General features: G+C 42.4%; 1 protein-coding gene across 1 annotated transcript in view; it reads left to right on the top strand.

The window, feature by feature from the left end:
* stab2 (stabilin 2) overlaps nucleotides 1-24,028 on the top strand; it is a 30,095-nt gene extending 6,067 nt beyond the window's left edge. The window contains 62 exon segments of the mRNA XM_076111239.1: nucleotides 54-187; nucleotides 990-1,069; nucleotides 1,270-1,419; nucleotides 3,195-3,338; nucleotides 3,420-3,482; nucleotides 3,982-4,098; nucleotides 4,183-4,236; nucleotides 4,323-4,403; nucleotides 4,526-4,678; nucleotides 5,281-5,340; nucleotides 5,430-5,531; nucleotides 5,610-5,696; nucleotides 6,964-7,075; nucleotides 7,161-7,344; nucleotides 7,490-7,583; nucleotides 7,742-7,900; nucleotides 8,009-8,104; nucleotides 8,179-8,271; nucleotides 8,354-8,407; nucleotides 9,347-9,480; nucleotides 9,583-9,685; nucleotides 10,103-10,180; nucleotides 10,549-10,638; nucleotides 10,728-10,835; nucleotides 11,570-11,701; nucleotides 11,777-11,905; nucleotides 12,191-12,253; nucleotides 12,792-12,890; nucleotides 12,977-13,172; nucleotides 13,289-13,384; nucleotides 13,485-13,542; nucleotides 13,906-13,979; nucleotides 14,152-14,277; nucleotides 14,800-14,873; nucleotides 15,257-15,328; nucleotides 15,680-15,799; nucleotides 15,883-15,927; nucleotides 15,999-16,103; nucleotides 16,275-16,436; nucleotides 16,774-16,902; nucleotides 17,000-17,059; nucleotides 17,817-17,993; nucleotides 18,613-18,702; nucleotides 18,796-18,942; nucleotides 19,217-19,276; nucleotides 19,360-19,483; nucleotides 19,636-19,785; nucleotides 19,861-19,965; nucleotides 20,041-20,148; nucleotides 20,403-20,596; nucleotides 20,673-20,814; nucleotides 20,946-21,079; nucleotides 21,350-21,512; nucleotides 21,638-21,744; nucleotides 21,933-22,052; nucleotides 22,135-22,281; nucleotides 22,500-22,610; nucleotides 22,713-22,820; nucleotides 22,823-22,859; nucleotides 23,228-23,274; nucleotides 23,276-23,325; nucleotides 23,525-24,028. Of these exon segments, the coding sequence (XP_075967354.1) occupies nucleotides 54-187; nucleotides 990-1,069; nucleotides 1,270-1,419; nucleotides 3,195-3,338; nucleotides 3,420-3,482; nucleotides 3,982-4,098; nucleotides 4,183-4,236; nucleotides 4,323-4,403; nucleotides 4,526-4,678; nucleotides 5,281-5,340; nucleotides 5,430-5,531; nucleotides 5,610-5,696; nucleotides 6,964-7,075; nucleotides 7,161-7,344; nucleotides 7,490-7,583; nucleotides 7,742-7,900; nucleotides 8,009-8,104; nucleotides 8,179-8,271; nucleotides 8,354-8,407; nucleotides 9,347-9,480; nucleotides 9,583-9,685; nucleotides 10,103-10,180; nucleotides 10,549-10,638; nucleotides 10,728-10,835; nucleotides 11,570-11,701; nucleotides 11,777-11,905; nucleotides 12,191-12,253; nucleotides 12,792-12,890; nucleotides 12,977-13,172; nucleotides 13,289-13,384; nucleotides 13,485-13,542; nucleotides 13,906-13,979; nucleotides 14,152-14,277; nucleotides 14,800-14,873; nucleotides 15,257-15,328; nucleotides 15,680-15,799; nucleotides 15,883-15,927; nucleotides 15,999-16,103; nucleotides 16,275-16,436; nucleotides 16,774-16,902; nucleotides 17,000-17,059; nucleotides 17,817-17,993; nucleotides 18,613-18,702; nucleotides 18,796-18,942; nucleotides 19,217-19,276; nucleotides 19,360-19,483; nucleotides 19,636-19,785; nucleotides 19,861-19,965; nucleotides 20,041-20,148; nucleotides 20,403-20,596; nucleotides 20,673-20,814; nucleotides 20,946-21,079; nucleotides 21,350-21,512; nucleotides 21,638-21,744; nucleotides 21,933-22,052; nucleotides 22,135-22,281; nucleotides 22,500-22,610; nucleotides 22,713-22,820; nucleotides 22,823-22,859; nucleotides 23,228-23,274; nucleotides 23,276-23,325; nucleotides 23,525-23,549 (6,616 nt within the window). The 3' untranslated portion in view covers nucleotides 23,550-24,028.
* The last annotated feature ends 134 nt before the right edge of the window (nucleotides 24,029-24,162 follow it).

Below are 24,162 nucleotides of genomic sequence, written 5' to 3'. Positions count from 1 at the left end.
CTGTGAGTGTACAGATGTAGTTTCATAACTATGCACCATCGTTGTCCCATCAGATGCACCTGTCTCCAGGGTTACCTTGGTAATGGTAAAGTTTGTTACGGGAACATCATGCAGCGTCTGGACGACCTGAACACCGAGCCGGGAGGACGGTGGAGTGGTCAGCTGAGCAACGCCGTAGCTCTGTTAGGTGTGAAGATGATTTATTACGTAGAAAGTTATTACTCTTTAATTAATCTGATGCTCTCGTTCTAAGTTAGCTAGTTTCCAGGTAAACTTTTGTAAGAACATTTAGACGTCTGCGCTGTTAAAAAGTCTCTAAAACTCTTTTTTTACAGCTCAGTAAGACACATTTTTAACGTTTTAAACGGCGGCCTCTAGTGGTCATTGTCATTATGACGGGAACAAAGCAGGAAGTCAGGTGGCGTCGTATAAAGAGTTAATGTAACAAACATTGTTATTTTAACTTAAACCAAGAGCATTGCCGCTCTCCAGAGGATAAACCCTTCAGGTGTAGCTTTGTATCACTTAACCACGATAACTACGTGTTTAAAACTGTGACTCGTGTATCTGAACTTTGGACGGAGCCGGGCTAGCTGTTAACCCCCTTTTTGCCAGTCTTTATGCTAAGCTAAGTTAGCATTAAAGTGTAAATATTCAACAGTTTTAGTTGCTTAACCTTAACCACAGTTTATTAGCCTCAACACAACTTTTCCAAGGTGTTAAAATTCAGGATTTAAAAAAATGTTTCTCAAGTTGATCACAGTGACTTAAAACAGATATATTTTATATCTTCATTGTATATTGTCGTTTTAGGGTTTTTCATTAATAATAACATTAATAACAAAATTCTATAGTTTGCTAAAATGATCTTAAATGTGGCACATTGTGACTGAAACCTTGCATCTCTTCTTTAAGTATTTTTTCATTCTTTTTATTTTCTAATATGAATTAAATTAACAATAACAATAATTGAGTTTGTTTGTTTTCAGATTCTGTTTCGTGGCCGCTGCAGAATTTGGGTCCTTTCACTTTGTTTGTCCCGATCAATAAAGGCTTCAGGGGAACTTCAGTAAGATGAACTTTGTCTTCAGTCACAGTCAATTTAAAGAACCTGAGTCTTATTTTGAAACTTTTACTTCCTGTTGACTCAGACAAGCTTTTACTTTGTAGTTCATTTTAGAGACAAACACGTCTTTACTGTGAGAGAGGTTAACTTGTCCATCTGTCTGTCTCTCTCTCTGTCTCTCTGTCTCTCTGTCTGTCTCTCAGATGAGGACTCTGACATCAGACTCTTCCAAAGCTGAATACCTGTGTAAGCTTCACCTGGTTGCCGGGGTGATGCCCTTTGACACTCTGAAGAAAACTAACGTCTTCTTCACTTTGACTGGAAAATCAGCTGAGTCCGACTCTTCAGAGGGGGTGAGATCCATCACAAGTGTTCTCATAATAATAATAATAATAACAGAGACCTGTCAATCACTGTGTAGCCCCGCCCTAAAGCATCCCCTGCTTTATGGTCTGTTTGACTCTAAATGGACCATAATGTACTAAATGAACATCATGCTGTATTGAAGAAGACTTGAAACTAGAGATTGAGACCATAAACTCATGTTTACAATGTTTACTGAGGTAATAAATCAAGAGAGAAGTAGAGTCATTTTCTCATAGACTTCTATACAACCAGAGGAGTCGCCCCCTGGTGGACACTAGAGAGAATGCAGCTTTAACACATGAAGCTCTGACTTCACTCTTTATAGAACCAGAGGTTGCAACCCATCAAAAGCCCCTTCCAGTGGTTTGAGACCTTGCATGAATTAGATGTTGTGGTTTTCAGGATCCCAGGTGTCCTTCAGGTATCTCACACACAGTTTGACGTATTTCAGAGCACATTTTTATGAAGGCAAATCAGTCAAAATCCGAGAGCGCAAATGAGATCCGTGCGCGCGCGAAAATCAAACAGCCGCGCACGTATTTTACTTTGACGAGCGCTTTTACATCACTCCGCGAGCAGAATTGACTCTCGCGTGAGCAAAAGTAGCTCGCGAAGCTTAAACCTGCAGCAGTTTTTCTTTTTGACTGTAAGTGGGCGGACCCAGTCTCCATTGTATCTCTACATCTAATTGGTTACAATCCTCGTCTTTGGGATAAACCGGATATCACTCTGACACAGACGCTCGGGGGAGATTTTCAGATTACAGGTCAGGGGCAAATAATGTACATTTCACTGCACGGGTACTTTCACTTTCTGCACTTAAAGTAGATTTAGCTGATAATAACATTGACTGAGGTTTTGAATGCAGGTATTTTACTGGTAGTGGGTTATTGTTTCATCAGTATGATATTAGTACGTTTACTGCAGTGAAGGATCTGAATACCTTTTCATCCACTTATTACTTGTCAGTGATTTAACAGTTAATATACAAACAGTGGTTCCTAATCTTGGCTCCAGATCTTTGAGCAGGTCCAACTTGTTGCTCATATTATATACAACTATATTATATCTCTTCTGTAAACACAACAGTATGATTAAATATGATGACATCATGTTTTAATCAATTAAGATCAAAGAGTTTCTTTGAGCTGTTTGAGTATCAAACACACATCGTCTGTAATAGAATGATGGAGTGAATTTAAACCAATCTGAGCAACTTGACTTTAACACATTTCAATTATTGTATTTAACAACTCTATTAACATCATCTGTATTTCATCAGCCTCTACTGTCTGAAAAGTTTACAAAACCTGTCAGACAAATGTAGAACATGCTGAGATGTAGTGGAGTAGTGTTTAGTGGCGGATTGAAAACCACCTCTATCAGACCTAGTGTCTGCGTCAGAGTGATATCCGGTCTATCCCAAGACCAGGATTGTAACCAATTAGATGTAGAGATACAATGAAGACTGGGTCCGCCCAGTTACTGTCACAAAGAAAAACTACTCGCGAGCGAGCGGATTTAAGCTTCGCGAGCTACTTTTGTTCACGCGAGAGTGAATTCTGCTGGTGGAGTGATGTAAAAGCGCTCGTCAAAGTAAAATACGCGCGCGGCTGTTTGATTTTCGCGCGCGCATGGATCTTATTTGCGCTCTCGGATTTTGACAGTATTTTGCCTTCATACATTTCACACAGACTGTTTGATATGAAGCCGTGAGGTTGTTGGGTTGTAACTACCAGAACGTCTCTGTGACCTCCTGCAGGACTCTCGGACTACGATCCGTATCCACGGCAGCAGGAAGAAAGGCGTGATCCTCCAGTCGGACGTGGTCGCGTCCAACGGGATGATCCACATCATCAACAAGCTGATGGACAGCGTTTCACCCACAGTGGCGAGCAACTCACAGGTGAAGCAGTGAACTGACAAACTTTGACCTTTCGTTGATTCACTTGTTTGTTGATGGTTAACGTCTTGTTTGTTTCCTCAGGAGAATCTGATGAGGATCATTTCTGACTACGGAAAATTTGACAAGTTCAAGTCTTTATTAGAGGTTCGTAGATTTCACTTCTTCTCCTGGACTGATGCTGAATCAGTTGGCCAGATCACATTGCTGCTCTCCAGAGGATAAACCCTTCAGGTGTATCACATTGCTGCTCTCCAGAGGATAAACCCTTCAGGTTTATCACATTGCTGCTCTTCAGAGGATAAACCCTTCAGGTTTATCACATTGCTGCTCTTCAGAGGATAGACCCTTCAGGTTTATCACATTGCTGCTCTCCAGAAGATAGACCCTTCAGGTTTATCACATTGCTGCTCTCCAGAAGATAATCCTCTCATGTTTGAAAGACAGACCTTGACTGTTGTAGTTCTAGCAATCTGGGTATTGCTGGAACAGGAGCAGAATCAGGATTAGGATCAGGATCAGAACAATAAGTTTATTAAGCATAAAGTTCTGTAATAATGAATATAAATTTTTAGGAAAACTTGATGAACCTCAGAATTCATACTAATGCTTCATTTGTTAAAGTGGAGGTTTTGTTTGTGTGCAGAACGCTGACCTGGACCCCGTCCTGGACCGTCCTGGTCCCATCACCGTCTTTGCTCCCAGCAGTTCAGCCTTTGATGCGATGACCGAAGGTCACCTGTCCTACCTGAGCAGCGCCGAAGTCAGACTCACAAACACACACAAACAAACAAACAACATCGACCTTAAATCAGCTGTTTGTCAACGTCTCTAATCTCATTTTTAGGGTCACAACAAACTGGTGGAGCTTCTGAGGAACCACATCGTCCTGTCGGCCGCGGTGAGTACCACTTTAACAAATCAGTGAATACGTTTTCAGACCAATCAGATCTTCTGAAGACGATTATGATTCGTTGTCCCCTGAAGCTGGACATCTTCAACGTCGTGTCCGGCCCCAGACTCGAGACGATGGCCAATCAGGTTCTGACGATTAACGTGACAGAAAATGTAAGTTTGGATCTTAACGATCACAAATGATTGAGTGTTTCCGTCTGTTTTCATCAGATATCAGAGAGTTGAATATATAATAAAGGAAATCAATCAATATCGACGGATCGATTGTTTTTCAGGGTCAGATTTCGGTGAACGGGGCCACGGTGTTGGAGGCGGCGGTGGGGGCTAAAAACGGTCGCCTGTATGTGCTGGATGGAGTTCTGACTCCGCCCTCCATCGAACCCGTGCTGCCCCACAGGTGTGACGTCACCGAGACCAAGATCATCAAGGTGAGCAACGACTGGCGGCCATGTTTGTTATGACAAGAGTTTTATTCTGGATCCTGGTCTCACTTTTAGTCGTTAGTGGGACTTAATAAAATACATTTTAGTCTCACTTTTGAAGTTTGAAGTTGTGTCCCTGTTCACCTGACGACCCATGTGTACTTTATGTGTACTTTGTGTGTACTTTATGTGTATTTGTTTATTATTTAGCACCAAGTCGGACGTATCAGTGTTTCAAGAGAAATCCCAGATTCTCAGTTCTAATTATGACGATTAATAATTTGAAAAACTCCAACACGATAAGTCTTAATTATTTATCTAATTAGCGCAAGATAAAATGTGTTTTTGATTATATTCTTTTCTAATATTTATATGTATTATGTTATGTCTGTTATTTGATCCAACATTTTATTCCAGCTTCTCAAATGTGACGACTTCCTGCTTTCAGCGCTTTCAGACTCGTCTTTTTTCAGCTTTTTAGAGATTTAGAAACCTTCAATGAGTCGAGTCCATTTTATTTATTTTCCTTCACAAACAAAAGACTTTCCCAAAAAACAGCAAACGTTTTTTAAAGTCCGTTTTCTGTGAAGTGTTTCTTTTATCTTCAGGGTGAATGTTCGGGCTGTTCTAAAGTCACACAGTATCAGTGCTCGACCGGAGTCAACACGGTAAGACGTCTCACTCTGCTTGTTTTCTCCAGGGTTTTATATCTTCCTGATATCTCTTGCTATATGATCAGAAACTCTTTATTGATCAGGGCTCCTCCACCTTCGGATGCGTCTACACTCTGTCCATTGGCAGAGCAGCTGTCAACATCCTGGCAACGGGTTGCTCGCCTCTCTGCAAAGCAACCGTCACGGTAAACGAACACACCGGCACAGATCAGATTACAAAAAGTGTCAGTTCAAGTTTTTAATGTTTCTGTTTTGTCGTTCAGACTCCAGCGTGTTGTAAAGGTTTCTATGGTCTGGACTGTAGACCCTGTCCAGGTGGATACCAGACTCCGTGCTCCGGACACGGTCAGGTCAGATTCAACACTCAACACACTGTTTTAACATCAACACTTCCTGATAAATATAAATGAATTACAGATCCAGGTGTTTGTTTTTATCCTTAATACTTCTTAAAAGTTACCAAATAACATGAAAGCCTTTAAAAGGGTCTTAATTTGTCTTTTGTTGTAGTGGTTGGAGACTGATGGTAATGGAAGTGTTTTTCTGTTGTAGTGTTTGGAGGAGACTGATGGTAATGGAAGTGTTTTTCTGTTGTAGTGTTTGGAGGAGACTGATGGTAATGGAAGTGTTTTCTGTTGTAGTGTTTGGAGGCGACTGATGGTAATGGCAGTGTTTTTCTGTTGTAGTGTTTGGAGGAGACTGATGGTAATGGCAGTGTTTTTCTGTTGTAGTGTTTGGAGGAGACTGATGGTAATGGAAGTGTTTTCTGTTGTAGTGTTTGGAGGAGACTGATGGTAATGGCAGTGTTTTTCTGTTGTAGTGTTTGGAGGAGACTGATGGTAATGGAAGTGTTTTCCTGTTGTAGTGTTTGGAGGAGACTGATGGTAATGGAAGTGTTTTTCTGTTGTAGTGTTTGGAGACTGATGGTAATGCAAGTGTTTTTCTGTTGTAGTGTTTGGAGGAGACTGATGGTAATGGAAGTGTTTTTCTGTTGTAGTGTTTGGAGACTGATGGTAATGCAAGTGTTTTTCTGTTGTAGTGTTTGGAGGAGACTGATGGTAATGGAAGTGTTTTTCTGTTGTAGTGTTTGGAGGAGACTGATGGTAATGGAAGTGTTTTCCTGTTGTAGTGTTTGGAGGAGACTGATGGTAATGGAAGTGTTTTTCTGTTGTAGTGTTTGGAGACTGATGGTAATGGAAGTGTTTTTCTGTTGTAGTGTTTGGAGGAGACTGATGGTAATGGAAGTGTTTTTCTGTTGTAGTGTTTGGAGACTGATGGTAATGGAAGTATTTTTCTGTTGTAGTGTTTGGAGGAGACTGATGGTAATGGCAGTGTTTTTCTGTTGTAGTGTTTGGAGGAGACTGATGGTAATGGCAGTGTTTTTCTGTTGTAGTGTTTGGAGGAGACTGATGGTAATGGAAGTGTTTTCTGTTGTAGTGTTTGGAGGAGACTGATGGTAATGGAAGTGTTTTTCTGTTGTAGTGTTTGGAGGAGACTGATGGTAATGGAAGTGTTTTTCTGTTGTAGTGTTTGGAGGAGACTGATGGTAATGGAAGTGTTTTCCTGTTGTAGTGTTTGGAGGAGACTGATGGTAATGGAAGTGTTTTTCTGTTGTAGTGTTTTGAGGGCATCGGAGGAAATGGATCATGTATCTGCGATTCAAACTACAGAGGTTCTCGCTGTCAGTATTGCTCGTCCTCCAACAAATATGGACCAAACTGTGACAGAAGTAAGTCTGACTCACCTCTTCTCGTGACCTCATACAGGTAGGTGTGATGTCATGATGATGTTAAACCTCACCTGTCTGTCCTCAGCCTGTCCCTGTATCCACGGACAGTGTGACAACCGTCCGGACTCAGACGGTCACTGTAAACTGGACTCCTGTCTGAAGGGTTTCACCGATCGGTTCTGCGATCGCATGACGGTGGCGTGTGGCGTTCAGGCTCAGTTCTGTCACGCCCATGCTGAATGCAACTTCAACCCACTGGGAACCACCAGGTGAGCTTACCTGCAGCCATCATACTTATAATGAAGCCTTTTAGCAGTTTGTGCCGTGATGCAGTTGAGGTTCACCTGTTACCTGAGAACAGATGAAATAAACTGAGCCGACGTTGTTCAGTTTACCTGCTGTGTGTGATTTCAGCTGCGAGTGTAAACCTGCTTACCAAGGTGACGGTATCACCTGTGTGGAGTCAGACCCCTGTGCTCCGCCTCGCAGAGGCGGCTGCAGTTTGAACGTAAGTCAGTTATTAAACTCTAGAAATCTGATTTAACCTTCTTAAATATATATATATATAGAGGATTAAAATAAAGACGTATTTGACCTCAGGAGAAACTGTGTGTATAAAAACACATTTCTAATACCCGATGACGTCACTGTGCTGCCCCCCTGCAGGCTAAATGCATAAAGACAGGACCAGGTACTCACACCTGTCAGTGTCTGACCGGATGGAGGGAGGACGGAGACGAGTGTCAGTCAATCAACAACTGTGACGGTCCGGACGGAGGAGGCTGCCACTCCAACGCCACCTGCATCTACGTCGGACCTGGACAGGTGACACCATCACACCTTTTTAAAAGGACTGATTCAATCTGACCCTCTTTCTTCTAGAGACACCTGTCTCAGTATTGTCACACTCAGTTCTGCTTGTTAAACCAACAGAGTGACTGCACATGTAAAGCCGGCTACAAAGGAAACGGGCAGGACTGTGAAGCTGTGAATCAGTGTGTCACTGAAAACGGAGGCTGTCACTACTTAGTAAGTCCCGGAGATCAAACTTCAAGCAGACAGAAGGACGATGAACCAGGTCTAATGAAGTGTTTTGTGTTCAGGCCAGCTGCCGTCTGCTGTCCTCTCAGTGGACGTGTGTTTGTGACGACGGATACGTTGGTGACGGACGCGCATGTTACGGTGACGTCGCACAGGTGAGGGTCATGTTCATACGTTAAATATATCTTCTATATCTTCACCAACAAACCTGACATAGTTTTTTCGTGATGCGTTCAGGTGCTGATGTCTCTGCCAGACACCTCCGAGTTCTACACATGGACGACTGTGAGTGTCACATAAAACATATGGATCCTTAGTCGGACCAGCATTTATCAACTCAATAATTACACGATTACGACGTGTAAACAGGAAACTCTGAGCTGGTTTCAGTCACATTCTACTGGAAGGAAATCAGAGAACACAACATCAGAAACATTGACGATTATGTGACCCAGGGCGGCGTCCCAGGACCCGTTATGTTCTCCATCCACATGATGCAACTTGGACCCTTAATCCGTCAGAATACCGTGAATCTCCACAGCTCTATGCTGACGACACACAGCTGTCCGTGATACTCTAACTATAATAATCTAACTGACTGTGTGTCGGCCATCAATGAGTAAACAAGAACTTCCTAAAACTAAAGACTGAGATCGTCCCAGTCGGCCCAACGGATCCTGTTTCTTGCTAAACTGGGACATCCAACCTCGAAGTCTGAAACATTGGTGTCATTTTAGACTCTGACCTCAATTTTATAGCTCATTTTACTTCATTGGCCTTTTATAATGTGTTCAATGGGGAAGGTGAGACGTCTACCAATCCAGCAGGATGCAGAGAAGCTTGATCATGCTTTTGTTTCTGGTCTTCTTCACTACTGTAATGTTCTATATGCTGGTCGGCCAAAATCAGCTATTACAAAACTACAGAGCATCCAGAATGCTGCTGCCGGGATTTTAACAAAATCTAAAATGAGAGATCATAAAACTCAAACTACACCGGCTCCCTGTATCTCTCAGAAGTCATTTTAAACTCCTTCTCTTAGTTTTTAAGGCACTAAATGTCGTTTTATGATCCTCCTTTATGATCCATGAACCCTGAACCCTGTATCTATGCTGCAAATGTTCATTAGGATTCACAAAGACCTGATTTTATCTTCAGAAGAACAAACATCACATTTTTAGCCTTTTGCAAGTCTTTTTGAGACAATATATTTCTGTGCTCGTGTCCCAGGACTCCGGTCTGTCCTGGTCTCTGTCGGATCAGAACGTCACCCTCCTGGTTCCGTCTTCTGTTGCCGTCTCCAAAATGTCTTCAGAGGACAAAACCTTCTGGACCACGAAGGGAAACCTGCCGAGTCTCATCAGGTTACAGCTCAGCGTGACCACACACTTGATTTCAATCCGGCTCATGTTGTCTTTTTTTAACTTTAGCACTGAACTGTAACAACCATCCGTCCTTTATCACAGAAATCACATGATCCCAGGATACTATCCCTTATCCAGTCTGAGCAGCACTTCCTCCCTGACCTCCCTTCTCAAGACATCACTTCCTGTTTCAACAACCAATGAGGTGAGTCCACAGAGGGGCTGGTTCACCATCATTTTCTATCATTTCTGTTCACAAAACTAGATCAAAGGGCTCATTTTAAGTTTCATACCAAGTGGCAACGTCCAATGCTCCGAAATGAAACCAAAACAGTTTCTCAAATGTCCACTTCCCATAGACCTCTATGCTAAAGAGTTAAGCCGCCTCTTCACCCACGAGGCAACGTCCATATTTCATACAGTTTATTTAGATTTATTTACATGTGTAACACATACAAAAGTTAGCAAACATCCTCTAAGCTCCGCAGACTGAGTCTGTTTTATTTAAGGAAGAAGAAAAAGTCTTAGTGACGTAGCTGTAAATCATTTCAAGGTTTTAGTTTGTTTCGGAAACTTTCTACTTTTGATGTTCAGGCGTGATTCAGTGTGTTTGTTCCATCAGCTCACATCTGTCGGAGGAGCGACCATCACCACGCCCAATGTAGCTGCTACCAATGGACTGATCCACCTCATTGATAAGGTACGAAGATAATCCCGGTAAACGGAAACTATTCTGCTATCTTCCTCATGTTTTTCTGAAGGGGACAACAGGGATTTTCAAACTGCTGAGGTATTCAGGGAGAACGTTGCAGATGTCAGCTGCTAACATCTGTCTGACAACATTATGGGGGAAAACCCCACCGAGAAATCTAACCTGTTTCTGACCTTTGGCTCGATCCCGTCTGGTTGTTATTGTATCTAATGAAGTCTCACTCTGACTCCTTACTTTATCACTTGACCCCTTTAGTCATTCAGACACAATAACATATTAAAACAGGGTCCAAGTTGGAGAAGACCCTTTAACGATGCTAACGTTGCTAACGTTGACCCTTTTCTTTCTGTCTGCAGGTTTTGGTTCCTGAGAAGAAGCTGAGTGAAGGTCTGCTGGCGACTCTCTCTCTGAGAGCAGAGTTCTCTTTGTTCCGATCGTATCTCATCGTACGAACTCTCAAACACATTTCTCATTCTTTAAAACTCTTGTGATCATATCAGTGAACTTTGTTTACAGTTTTGCTTGTCTTGTTCAGGATTACAACCTGACGGACGAGATCGAGCAAGCGGACGAGTTCACCGTCTTCGCTCCGACAGACGCCGCCGTCACCGATTACCTCCACAAAGTGTCTGCCACGTCTCTGGTACAGGAAGTAGAATTTGTGTCTTTATTGTAAACTGGACAAAAGGTCCTAAAGGAAGAGACGACGCCACATTTTCTCTCCAAGGGAGGAAATAGAATAGTTTGTATTATCCAATTTAAATCGATTTTTAAGAGCTTTAAGATCCAAGAGAAACAAACAGAATGGTCAACGTTGTCATATCAATAATTTAGTCTGTTGATTGTTTCACAATGCCAGCTAATGCATTGTGTAACGTACTAATATATAATCAATAAGCAGCCCTAGCAAAGGCCATCCCTGAGCACCTTTGTTTTTTGCATCAGCGGTTGAACCGTGAGAGGAAAAGAACTCAGCTTATTCTCAGATGATATGATTATATATTTAAGTAATACTGAAACGTATCAAAAATATATAATAAAATATGTGTAGATCCATTAGATGAAATAAAGACAAAGAAATAACATAAAGATAATAAAATATAAGAATATATAAATGTAAATAAATCCAGTAATAGTTCATTTATTATCCACTGCTTCAACATAATCAAACTATTTAACTTATCTTAATTATGTAACATATCACTTCCAATACATTTGCTCTCTATTCTATAATATGCAGATCTGCAGACATGGTTTTATTTGTTTGTGTTTAACTTCTAACTGTACAAACAAAGCAAATGAAAGTAAAATAAATCAAATATGTAAGTTTGTTTCAGTGGAAACATCTCTGTGCTTTTATTTTGTCGCCGTAAACAGGATGTGAACACGACTCGGTACCACGTGGTGGTTTCAGAGCGTCTGCTGAAGACCGACCTTCAGCCTGGAGGATTCAAACAGACGCTGCTCGGCTTCTCCTTCCAGCTCGGCATCTTCCCCCGAGACGGAAAGGTTACTAATAATCAATAATTAACAATAACTTCATCACCTGAACGTTAGAATATAAACCGTCTGTGTCTCCCCCAGCTGTTTGTGAACGAGGCTCAGATAAACTCCTCCAACATTCTGAGTGGAAAAGGAGTTATTCACGGTCTGTCAGCTGTTCTCCAGATCAACAGGAACCGCTGTGACCACGCCACGTACCACAAAGTCATGGTACAGATACACGTTTATACATCAGATACTGCAGTATTCGAGCCACGTACCACAAAGTCATGGTACAGATACACGTTTATACATCAGATACTGCAGTATTAGAGCCACGTACCACAAAGTCATGGTACAGATACACGTTTGTACATCACACACTGCAGTATTAGCACACGTTTATATATCATAATAAAGTCTCACATACAGTATCAGTTGTGAAGTTGATATTTAGATAAATGAATGAACAGTATTTGACTCAAACTGATGAATGAAAACTCTTTATTGTCAAAGGGAAGCTGTCTGGACTGTTTGTTCCCACAAAGCAGAATCTGCCCGAATAACACCGTCCCAGACGTAAGATTCCTGACTGTAATCATATACATCATAATATAATATGAATAATTGATCATGTATTGGACTGTGAAAACAGAACAGTCCCACAAACTATTGTAAGAAGTAAATCATAAATGTTTTAGCAGTAGTTGAATTCTTTCCAAAGAAAAATACCTCAAACGTCCTACATAACAGGAGGCATTATGACAGGTCATTTTTATGATTATTATTATTATTATCATTTGTTAGTTGCATCAGCATTTAAATCTTTTGCTCCGACAGAAGCAAAGAAAAGTAAAAAAAAAACTCAGTTTCTTTGCAGATGACTTGATTTTATATTTAAGTGAAATTCAAGTAATCACCCCAAAGGTAAAAGACATGGTTGATGTTTTCTCTACAATATCTATAATATAATATTTATGTTTTAATCTCTTTACAGATGAACACTATATATAACTGTACAATAATTCAGCATTTTAAGAAACAGATAAAACACAAATTAAACCCAAACTAGGTGCATGTGATACTAAACTTCTGATGATTTCCATGTTGTCTGCAGAAATCCACGAGGAAGAAGAAGTGTATGTTAACTCGGATGTTTGAAGGAGAACGTCTGCTGACCATCGGCTGCAGAGCCTCATGCCTCCAGAAGAACATCGTACGTCCGTCCTGCTGTCAGACAGAAAAGTAAAGCACAAAGACAATAAGACAATAAGACATTGAACAGCTGTCCTCTTTGTCCAGGTGCGGAGGTGCTGTGGAGGGTTCTTCGGGGAGCACTGTGAGCCGTGTCCCGGGCCGAAGGGTCGGCCCTGCTTCGGTAACGGAGCGTGTTCGGACGGGACCAACGGGACCGGAGTCTGTCGGTGTGAAAGAGGTTTCAACGGGACCGCCTGTGAGACCTGCCAGAGCGGGAAATACGGAGTCCACTGTGATCAGGGTAGATATCATTATATATATATACTGTATATATATATATATATATATATATATCATATCATCACAGTACAAAGAGATGTATCTGTGAACTCCTCACTCCCTCTCTTTTCTCTGTAGAGTGCGGCTGCAAGAACGGACGCTGTAATGAAGGACTTAAAGGAGACGGGACGTGCAGGTGTGACGTCGCTTGGAGAGGAGTCCTGTGTGACGAAAGTATGTTACTATTATTATTATTGTTTTATTAATAATAATAATATGTATATTGTTATTATTATTGTTATTATTCTCTGGTTGTGTGTTTGTGTCGTTGCAGAGATTGAATCCAAAGCTGATGAGCTGTGTGGATCAGTGAAATGTGACACCAGTGCAAAGTAAGTAACACAAACCTCTGTGTGTGTTTGTTGAAACAGACAATGACGGCGAGGAAAGTGAAAGCAAGAAGTTTTTAGTACTAAACCGTATTTATACTTAAGTACTGACATTCAGTCTTTGGTGAGTATCAACACGTGGTTCTACAATCTGAAATAAACTCGTTCATGACGTGTAGAACGGCCTCAGAACAAAGAGACTCGTTATGCTTCGTTTCTACTAACAATGAGTCACTAAGCCCAAATCTAACTCAGGAGTTGTAGGAGGAAGTTGTTAAGTTGCTCTTCTTCTTCTTGTACTTATATAACGGTTGTGACTTCCTGTTCCTAAAAAGATTCTTCTTCCTGTTTCATTTCGTCCCTCAGTTGTGTGATCAGATCATCCGTCGCTCAGTGTCTCTGTGCTGCTGGGTTTGAAGGAAACGGGACGTTTTGTCAAGGTAACGATGATGATGTCGTTGATGATGATGATATTGTTGATGAGGATGTCGTTGATGATGATGATGTCGTTGATGATGATGATGTCGTTGATGAGGATGTCGTTGATGATGATGATGTCGATGATGATGATGTCGTCGATGATGATGTCGTTGATGATGATGTCATCCTCAGCTACAGACCTGTGTCTGGTGGATAACGGCGGTTGCAGTCTCTCTGCCGTCTGTAAGAGAACTCGACCCGGCAGACGAGATTGTGTCTGTAACGTCGGTTACCACGGCGACGGACTCGTGTGTGTCGGTAAGGTCGTCATAATTTTAAAATGAAAGAATTATAAACTCTTCTGTTTAAACCCTATTGAGGCAGTTGTGTTAGGGATTAAGAATTAGGAGTTTGGGGTTAGGGATTCGGTTTTAGGGGTTTGGGGATTAGGGGACAGGGTTTAGGGTTAGGATCTATGGATTGGGGCTCAGGGGCTTTGGTTTACCTGCTTGTCTAGTTTTAGTTTTTATTCTAAAAAAGAAGTCTGTTAAATTAGGGTTAAAGAGTCAAAATGTTTTATAGAAAATCTTTTTACATTAAAAAATGTAAATGTAATTAAAATGTAATTAATTAATTAATTAATTAAATGTCATCATTCATTTTAATTGTAATGTATAAATCCAAAAATCAACACTTGCATAAGCAGCATAAGCAAATGCATAAGCAGCAAAAACTAAAGCAATCTTTCTTTTCTTTTCTTTAATATTGAACACAAAATAAAACAACATGAATCTGTGTGATGTGTTTGAGGGCTGTGGGATTTCTCTGCTTCTCCTACAGAAATCAATCCCTGTCTGGAGGGAAATGGAGGTTGTCACGGTAACGCAGAGTGTGTTCACGTCGGACCAAACAAAGTAAAAACTTAATCTACTCTTTCTAATAGTGAGACGTTTACTGATAGTGAGACGTTTACTGATAGTGAGACGTGTACTGATAGTGAGACGTTTACTGATAGTGAGACGTTTACTGATAGTGAGACGTTTACTGATAGTGAGACGTGTACTGATAGTGAGACGTTTACCGATAGTGAGACGTTTACCGATAGTGAGACGTTTACCGATAGTGAGACGTGTACTGATAGTGAGACGTGTACTGATAGTGAGATGTTTACCGATAGTGAGACGTTTACCGATAGTGAGACGTTTACCGATAGTGAGACGTGTACCGATAGTGAGACGTGTACTGATAGTGAGACGTTTACTGCCATCAAGTTTTTTATCACGCCCATTTTCTTTAGACTTCATGTTCCTGCAGTGAAGGTTACGCTGGAGACGGACAAAACTGTAAGATGATCAACTTGTGTCGAAAGGTGAGTTTGTTTTGACTCTGATTGGATTTAGGTCTGTGAGAGGGAACACACAAATACTGCAAAAGACACAAAAGTACTGCAAAGAAACACAAAGGTACTGCAAAGAAACACAAAGTTACTGCAAAGAAACACAAAAGTACTGCAAAGAAACACAAAGTTACTGCAAAGAAACACAAAGGTACTGCAAAGAAACACAACGGTATTGTGGGGGGAAAGTAAAGTACTTCAAGGGAACGGAAAGGTTTTAAGGGAACACAACAGTACTTTTTATAATCCACATAGAAAGTACATGTCTACTCAGTATTTTAGTAGTTTTTGTAATTTTTGTAAGTTTCTGTCTGATGTTTCCAGAGAAACGGAGGCTGTCATCAGTATGGCAGGTGTAACATGTCGGGTCCAGGTGTTCGTACCTGCACGTGTAACGGGAACTTCATCGGAGATGGCGTCACCTGCAGAGGGACCGTAGGGAAGGTATATAAATATATATACATATATACTGTATATATATATATATTTCTATGTATTTATACATACTGTACTTTAACTATCTGCAGGAGATCCTGACCAGGAAGCTGAGAGACTTCTATCTCGGTCTGATGGTGAGTGATTTCACTTCAAATAAAAATCAGAAGAACTTATGAATAATAATAAATAAAAACTCTGCTCTCAGGTGGTGGAGATTTCTCTGAAAGGTCGAGGCCCGTTCACCGTCTTCGCTCCGAACGCTGAAGCCTTCGCTGAAGCCTTTGCCGCAGAGAGAAACAGCGGCAACAAGGTGACGACTTCAGCTTCGCGTCTTTGTTCAGACGTTCATGTTCCCCTCAGGATGAACCAACAACAGTTGGAAACGTTAGCGTCCGTTGAGCCACAACGCTAACGTGGCTAAAAGCTAAAAAACAGCATCAGATATCTGACTTATATTTATTAATATCTCTTTTAATTTTAGATAGATAGAAAGTTCTTGATGTCGGACTCGCCTAAAGAGGAGTTCGCTGCCATGCTGCGCGGCCACATCGTCATGTGTCACACCCTGCTGCCTGCTGACCTGGCCCGACCCCGGAACCTGACGTCTCTGTCTGGACTCGTCCTGACCACCGGGTCCATCCAGGTGACCAATCAGAGAACAGAATCACAGTCTGGGTTCATCTCAGGGCTGTAGACAGTAGGCCATTTGGAGAGGTATCAGACCACCTCAGACCACCACCGGTCTGCAGTTTGAATCTGATCGATGTAAAGAAAAGTAACTCAGGGTTTTGGAGTCTGGAGTCGGGACTCAGTATTTCTAAAATGCTGGTTATTAAGTGATAAATATAATTAAGTTTATTTTTGTTTTAGTAACTTTAAAAATCCCTTAAATAGAATCAATGAAATAATCACCTGATACTTAATGTTTGATTGTCTTGTCTTTTGTTGGTAATGAATCTTCGTGTGTTGGATATTTCCAGGGCAGCATCTTCGTCAACGAGGCGAACGTGACATACAGTGACGGCGTCAGCGTCAACGGTATCTACCATGAGATCAACCGGATTCTGTTTCCTCCCAAAGTGGACAAAGGAAAACCACCAGCTGTTCCTGTGAGAACTCTTCTTCGTCTTTATCTTCGTCGTTATTTTACTCTGACTGTCAGTTGATAATGTTTGAGACGTTGAATGGATCGATGTGTGTCGACAGATGAACCTGACGGACGTGGCTGAAGCTCACGGTTATAAAACCTTCTACAGACTGCTGGAGGTAAGAACATTAAACGTTGTTCTTCTTCACTGAAATAACAAAATGTGTAAAGCTGGTACAGACGAAGAAGCCTATAAATGTTCATGAGCTTTAAACTGTGGACTCATTTCATCCACTACGTCTGGTTTTAACTGTAATCTGTGACAGACTTTGGATAACAAATTGTTTCATATAACAACATTCATCCTTTGACCTTCAGAGGGAATGACACCCGGTGTTCTTGGTTGTGATTGGTAGATGTGTCTTGTTCTTGGTTGTGATTGGTAGATGTGTCTTGTTCTTGGTTGTGATTGGTAGATGTGTCTTGTTCTTGGTTGTGATTGGTAGATGTGTCTTGTTCATGGTTGTGATTGATAGATGTGTCTTGTTCTTGGTTGTGATTGGTAGATGTGTCTTGTTCTTGGTCGTGATTGGTAGATGTGTCTTGTTCTTGGTTGTGATTGGTAGATGTGTCTTGTTCTTGGTTGTGATTGGTAGATGTGTCTTGTTCTTGGTTGTGATTGGTAGATGTGTCTTGTTCTTGGTTGTGATTGGTAGATGTGTCTTGTTCTTGGTTGTGATTGGTAGATGTGTCTTGTTCTTGGTCGTGATTGGTAGATGTGTCTTGTTCTTGGTTGTGATTGGTAGATGTGTCTTGTTCATGGTTGTGATTGGTAGATGTGTCTTGTTCTTGGTTGTGATTGGTAGATGTGTCTTGTTAAACAGTGACATATGTTTTTATTCTTGATTGATGATCTCGTATGTTTGTTTGTGTCAGGACACAGGTGTGATGGACCTGTTGAATGATGGGATTCACCAGCCGGTGACGGTCTTCCTGCCCTCAGATGGCGTCATGGCGTCGCTGCCACAGGAGCAGAGGGACTTCCTGTTTCACCGAGACAACCGACCGCAGCTGGTGGAGTACCTGAAGTACCACATCCTGGAGACCCAGAAGGTGATGAGTCTCCACAGGAAGATGGTTCCAGAAAAGACTTGTTGGTTCTTTAACCACAAGTCTGGAATAACTAAGAGTCAGTTCAGTTCCTGAGTTATTTAGCAGACTTGACAGTCCCTGTTCATGAATATGTGGAGGACCAATAGGAAGAATACCTGTCTTGTCTTGAAGAGAATTATTTCATAAATAATTATAAAATCATTTTATCAGCTAGACAGACATTAGTGAAGGCAGCAAACTAAAACCAGTGTGATGTTTGTGAAGGTAAAGCTGTGTATCGTCGGCATAATGAAATCACACATATTACATTCATTCATTTGGCCAATGAGTTTGTCCAACGCGACGTACAAAGGAGTTACTAAACAACTGTAGAAACCCTTTCACAATAAAGGTTTGTGATCTCAAGACAAGACAGTACAAAATCAAAGTCACTCGTTCGTTGGCTTACCAGGACACATGGAGGTAAAATGTGATCTGACCTGAGGTTTGTGCCACCAGGAGGAACTCTTTACTCTTTACAACCTTTTCCTCTTCAGAGTCACAGGTTTTCCTCTCAGGACTCTTCTTCTGAACTGATTCTGTTTTTAGTTTATTTTTCTTACTTCCTGTCTCCACTCAGGTTTATGCTGAGGTTTTGATCCATCTGGACTCGGTTCGGACTCTGCAGGGTTCGCCGCTCTCGTTCACCTGTGGAGGGACGGACCACATTGTAAGAACAACAGAAACAGATAAAAAGTGAAGAAGAAGAAGAAGAGTTGATATTGTGGTCACTGGTTAATCCGGTTGTTTCTCCGTTGAACAGGGAGAAATCTTTGTAAACGATGGAAAGTGTAGGATCGTTCAGAGACACCTCGTCTTTAGCGGTGGGATCGCCTACGGGATCGACTGCCTGCTGACTCCGCCCAGCCTCGGAGGACGCTGTGATGAACAGACGGCCTTCGACCTTCAGGTGAATCCTCACTTTACTCACCACAAATCTCTTATTTGCTTCTTCTGACGATGAATTTGTTTGTCTCTATTTGGATTTGAACGTGTTTTTGAAGATGACAATCCTGCAAAAGGCTGAGAATTATGCTGTGATTTCCTTGATTGGAATATTTTTGGGATATGCTCTTTGTTAAATGTTCTTGCAGAGCGGTTCTTCTCCATCCACACAAAATGAAATGTGTTTGTTCACAGTCTCTCTAACTGTGATCTGTTGGTTTCCTCTTCTTCTGTGGTAGATGAGCTGTGGACTCTGCACCTCCTCATCGTCTCGCTGTTCCAGAGGGTCCAAACTGAAGGTCTGCGTCGTCATCATCATGTTAATGAATGTGTCCCAATGTGTTCGTGCGTCTGATTCCTGTCTTTGTTTTTTCTTCTTCAGGAGGTTCAGAAGTGCGACCTTCCAACCATGTTCGTCACCAAGAACTCCGGCTGTCGCAGCATCTGCACCGTCAACTTCTGGCAGCCAAAGTGTTGTCATGGTTACCACGGACGAGACTGTCTCGGTGAGACGACGCCGCTGGTTACGTAATGAAAAAACAAGTTGTAGAGATGAAGTCAGAATAAATCATTTAAATGTGTGCGATGTCACGGTGATGTCATGGATGGCTAATGAGCCCACCGGTGGACTCGTCATTGATCTGTCCTCTCTGTCCAGTCTGTCCCGGTGGAGGCGGCTCTCCCTGCGGTAACCGCGGTCAATGTGATGACGGTCACCTTGGTAACGGCACCTGTACCTGTGACCCAGGATTCAGGGGCGTGGCCTGTGAGCTGTGCAGTGACGGTTTCTACGGAGACGCCTGTACAGGTGAGCAGCGGGTCAGACAAGCTTCCTGTTTGGTGTCTACAGGTGCGTAACGGTTTGTTTCCTTCTGGTTCTCAGCCTGTACCTGTTCAGAACACGGGTCATGTGACGACGGGCCCAGAGGTACCGGATCATGTTTCTGTGAGTCCGGCTGGACCGGAGAGTGCTGCGAGACCCTCCAAGGTGAGTCCTGGACTACCTGTCGGTGTCCTCAGAGTGAGACCGTACGCTCACACACACATCTGTGTTTTCCTCCAGCTGAAGTCTCCGAGTGTTCTCCGCCCTGTTCGGAAAAAGCCGTCTGTCAACAGAACAACACCTGTGTGTGTCGGCCATTTTATGAAGGAGACGGACTCACCTGTACAGGTAAACACACCACCAGCTCAATACAAGGTGGAAGGACAGAGAGACTCACTAATGTTGACGGACCTGAACAATGTCAACGTTTATCCACCTTGAGTTTCAGATCGGCTTTAAAATGTAACGGGTTCTTGTCTCTACCTGTCTCTCTGTCTCTGTCTGTCTGTCTGTCTCTTTTTCCCCCTGTCTGTCTGCCTGTCTTTCTCTGTCTCACTGTCTCCCTGCCCTCCTGTCTTTCTGTCCCTCCTGTCTGTCTGCAGCGATGGACATGTGTCAGACGTGGAACGGTGGTTGTGCTCGAGGAGCCCGGTGTTCTCAGAAGGGAGAACAGGTGAGCTGCACCTGTCCTAAAGGTCACTCTGGAGACGGGTTCACCTGCCAGCCCTTCGACCCATGTGTCTCGGGGGACAACGGCGGCTGCCACGAACACGCCACCTGCACCATGACGGCTCCGGTGAGGACAACATGGAGGACGGCACCATGTCCTTCACATGGCATCAGACTAACCTGTGATTGGTTTGTGTGAACAGGGGAAGAAGAAGTGCACCTGTAAGGACGACTTCATCGGAGACGGACTCACCTGTCACGTCAAAGAGCTGCCGATCAGCCGCTGTCTCCAAGACAACGGGCGATGTCACCGAGACGCCAAATGCACCGACCTCCACTTTGAAGGTAGGAAACTGTCACCTGTCTCAGGAAAACGAGTGTCTCTGCTGACAAACAGGACGTGCTCCCTCCAAAATAAGAGTCACACAAAATGCTCTTATTAATGGTTTGTAATGAAAATGTGTGTGTGTGTGTAGATGCGAGGCTCGGTGTGTTCCACCTCCGTTCAGGTGAAGGTCAGTACAAACTGAACTTCACTGCAGCTCAACAGACCTGCGCTGCAGAGGGAGGGAAATTGGCGACGTACAACCAGCTGTCCTACGCTCAGCAGGTCATTGAACACAACACACACACTCTGTCTCTAACTTGTCTCACATATTAACTGTATTGTGTGCATCAATCCCTGATATCTCTTCTTGCTCTTAACCATAGAGCTCCATCAGAACACATCAATGTGTTGTTGGTTTGAGTTTAAACATGAGATTTGATGAAAAATGCAGATCACTGAACGGATCCTTTAGATAGTTTATATTCTATTCTTGATGTCTGCTGGTCCTGTATGTCTCTGAGTTAAAGCTGCTGTCTGCTGGTCCTGTTGTAGGGTGGGTTGAATATGTGTGCTGCCGGCTGGTTAGACCAGGCCCGGGTGGCGTACCCCACCACATATTCCAACCCCCAATGTGGTTTTGGACACATTGGCATTGTGGACTACGGCACACGCAAAAAGAGTGAGAGCTGGGACGCCTTCTGCTACCGGATGAAGGGTGAGAGAGGAGGAAGTTTGAAATGACATCGTAACCAGAATTGTTTTTGCTGGATCAGACGTGTGATTCTAATGTATTGATCATCAATAATTAGCATATTTCAGTAATTCTGTGTTTTGTTTCAGAGGTGGAGTGTGAGTGTAAGCCCGGCTACGTAGGAGACGGACTCAGCTGTACAGGAAACCTGCTGCAGGTCCTCAAATCCACACCGACCTTCTCCAACTTCCTCACAGTGAGTCTGACGTTTGTTTTCTGCTGAGTCACACTTTATCACATGTTGTTGTTGTTTGTTTATAGCCGAGTCACATAAATCAAAGCAAATGTTTTATGATGTACAACAAGACATTTAAACCTTTATCATCACATGTTGTTGCCATTGAACCGTATTAATCTTCTTTTCCTCTTTATTTTCTTCTGCAGCAAATCCTGAACTACTCTCAGGCGTCTGTGTCGGGAAAGCAGTTTGTGAAGCGTCTCAGTAACCTGACGGTCCAGTCAACTCTGTTTGTGCCGGACGACAACGGCCTGCCTGACAACCAGGTGAGTCACACAGGAAAGGTCTTTCAACAGGTACTTCTACTTGTGAATGTGTCCTCACCTGTCCGTCCATGTGTCCCTGCAGACTCTGTCTCAGCAGGACGTTGAGTTCCACCTGTCGGAGGGTCGGGCTCTTCCTCTCAGCCAGCTGAAGAACGGCAGCCGGATCAGAACTCGTGTCGGCAGTCTGACCGTCTTCGGTGTCGCTGACCTCCTCAGCCCGTCGGCTCTGGTCAGATTTATTATTAAACACAGAACTATCGTTTAAATCAGGAATTAGAGATATCTGATGAAAACAATCCACTTTCAGGACGTCCACACACAACTACAGACAGAAAATGTTCATTTAAGGCTGTGCAAACAAACAGTTGCTGCTAATGGTTCTGGACATGTAGATTCACATGAGAATTTAGTTTTCATTCATTTTAAATCTTTTTTTAATCTCCTCAGTCGTCCCGTTTCATCAACGACCGCTTTGTCACCGACTCGGACATCCTGGCTTCAAACGGCATCATTCACGTTCTCCAGGGGCCGCTGAAAGCCCCGCCTCCTCGCCAAGAGGCAAGTCATAACACAGTATTTACTCATTTCTACAATAATCAAAATTAAAATTAAGTTTTCCCCATATTTGAGTTCAGACCTCATCTGTGATTGGTTCTGCAGATGCACGTGGCACATAAGGCCGGGATGGGAGTCGGAGTGGTGCTGCTAATTGTTCTGATGGCGGGAGTTGTCTTCGTCGGATACCACTTCTACACCCACAACACGAAGCCCTTCCAGTTCCACTACTTCAAGGTCAGAGTATCTGTAGTATCCTTCAGTGTAACACATGTATTAGCATTAGTGTAACACGTGTATTGGCATCGGTGTAACACCTGTATTAGCATAACCTTTTTATTTGAATGTATTAGCATTAACACAAATACAAGAACCTAGAATTAGCTTAAGTAGCAAGAACTAGAAGAACCCATATAACATTTGTTAGTACTAGTAAAATATTAGTGTACCATGTTGACTCATTCATTTTTTACTACTGGAATAAAACCTTTTTAACTAATGATTGTGAGTATAAAACAAAAATGATTGTATTCGTAAAACATTTGAATACATTTTGATGGTTATTATGAGACATTTGTTAGTGCTGACATTTCCCTGGTGGCTCTGACAGGAGGATGAAGAGGAAGAAGCTCCTCCTCCAGACTGCAGTCGCAGCATCTGTAACCCGGTTTATGAAGCAGCTCCAGAACCTGCTGAGTCCAACACATCTGAAGTCTCAGTGAGTCATAGTTTCATAATGACATCAGTTAATACAATAATTTAGGTCTACATTTTTACAGATTTCAACCATTTGGAGCTTTTAAATTCTTAAGTCAGACCATAAAACTTGACAATTTTAGACTGAACAAATGATTAATAGAGTCAAGTCGAAATACAAGATGTCAGAATAATTGAATTTACTGTCTGTCTTCCTGCAGGCAGCAGACAAACACGAGGTGGTGAACGGAGGACCGTACGACCTGCTGCAGGACAGCTGAGCTGCTCACTGCTGGACTGGAACCCTCATAACCGTTTTTATACCTCTGTGGACGGAAAGTCATCTGACATGACTTCATCATGGACTTATGACCTGAGTTTTATTTTCTCCACTGCTAAAAAGACAGCAGCAGTTGTCTGGTCTCAGACTCTAAAGGTTTGTCTTTCTGAGAACTGAACCGTCTCCCAGGCTGTTGATGGAGGATTCAAATAATCATGACACGTTCAGGTGCTCCTCGGCCAACTTCTGCAGATTTTTACAAACTGTAAAACTGGCAGATTTGAGTCATTTCATCCTGATTACAAACAGAACATAAATAAGATCCCTTCAGTTTCAACAGGATTTGTTCTCAGGAAAGCTGCAATTTTTTAATTTGTTTCAAGTTATCTGCAATAATAAACGAGTTATGTGAAGTTGAAAATGTTGATTAAAATAGCAAACGGTGTTGAAACATTGTGCATCGTTTTTCTAATTTTAGGAAACATTCACCAGCTCTTTCATGTTCATGACTCCTGAAGCTCTGATGAAGGAAATGTATATATGAAAAGATGTCTTGAATGACAAGTTGATTGGATTAGT

The sequence above is a fragment of the Anarhichas minor genome, unplaced genomic scaffold, assembly GCF_050575085.1.
Source record: "Anarhichas minor isolate MPS153535 unplaced genomic scaffold, ASM5057508v1 ptg000044l, whole genome shotgun sequence".
NCBI lineage: Eukaryota > Metazoa > Chordata > Actinopteri > Perciformes > Anarhichadidae > Anarhichas > Anarhichas minor.
Note: the sequence above shows the minus strand (reverse complement) of the source record. Positions and strands in the feature narration are given on the sequence as shown.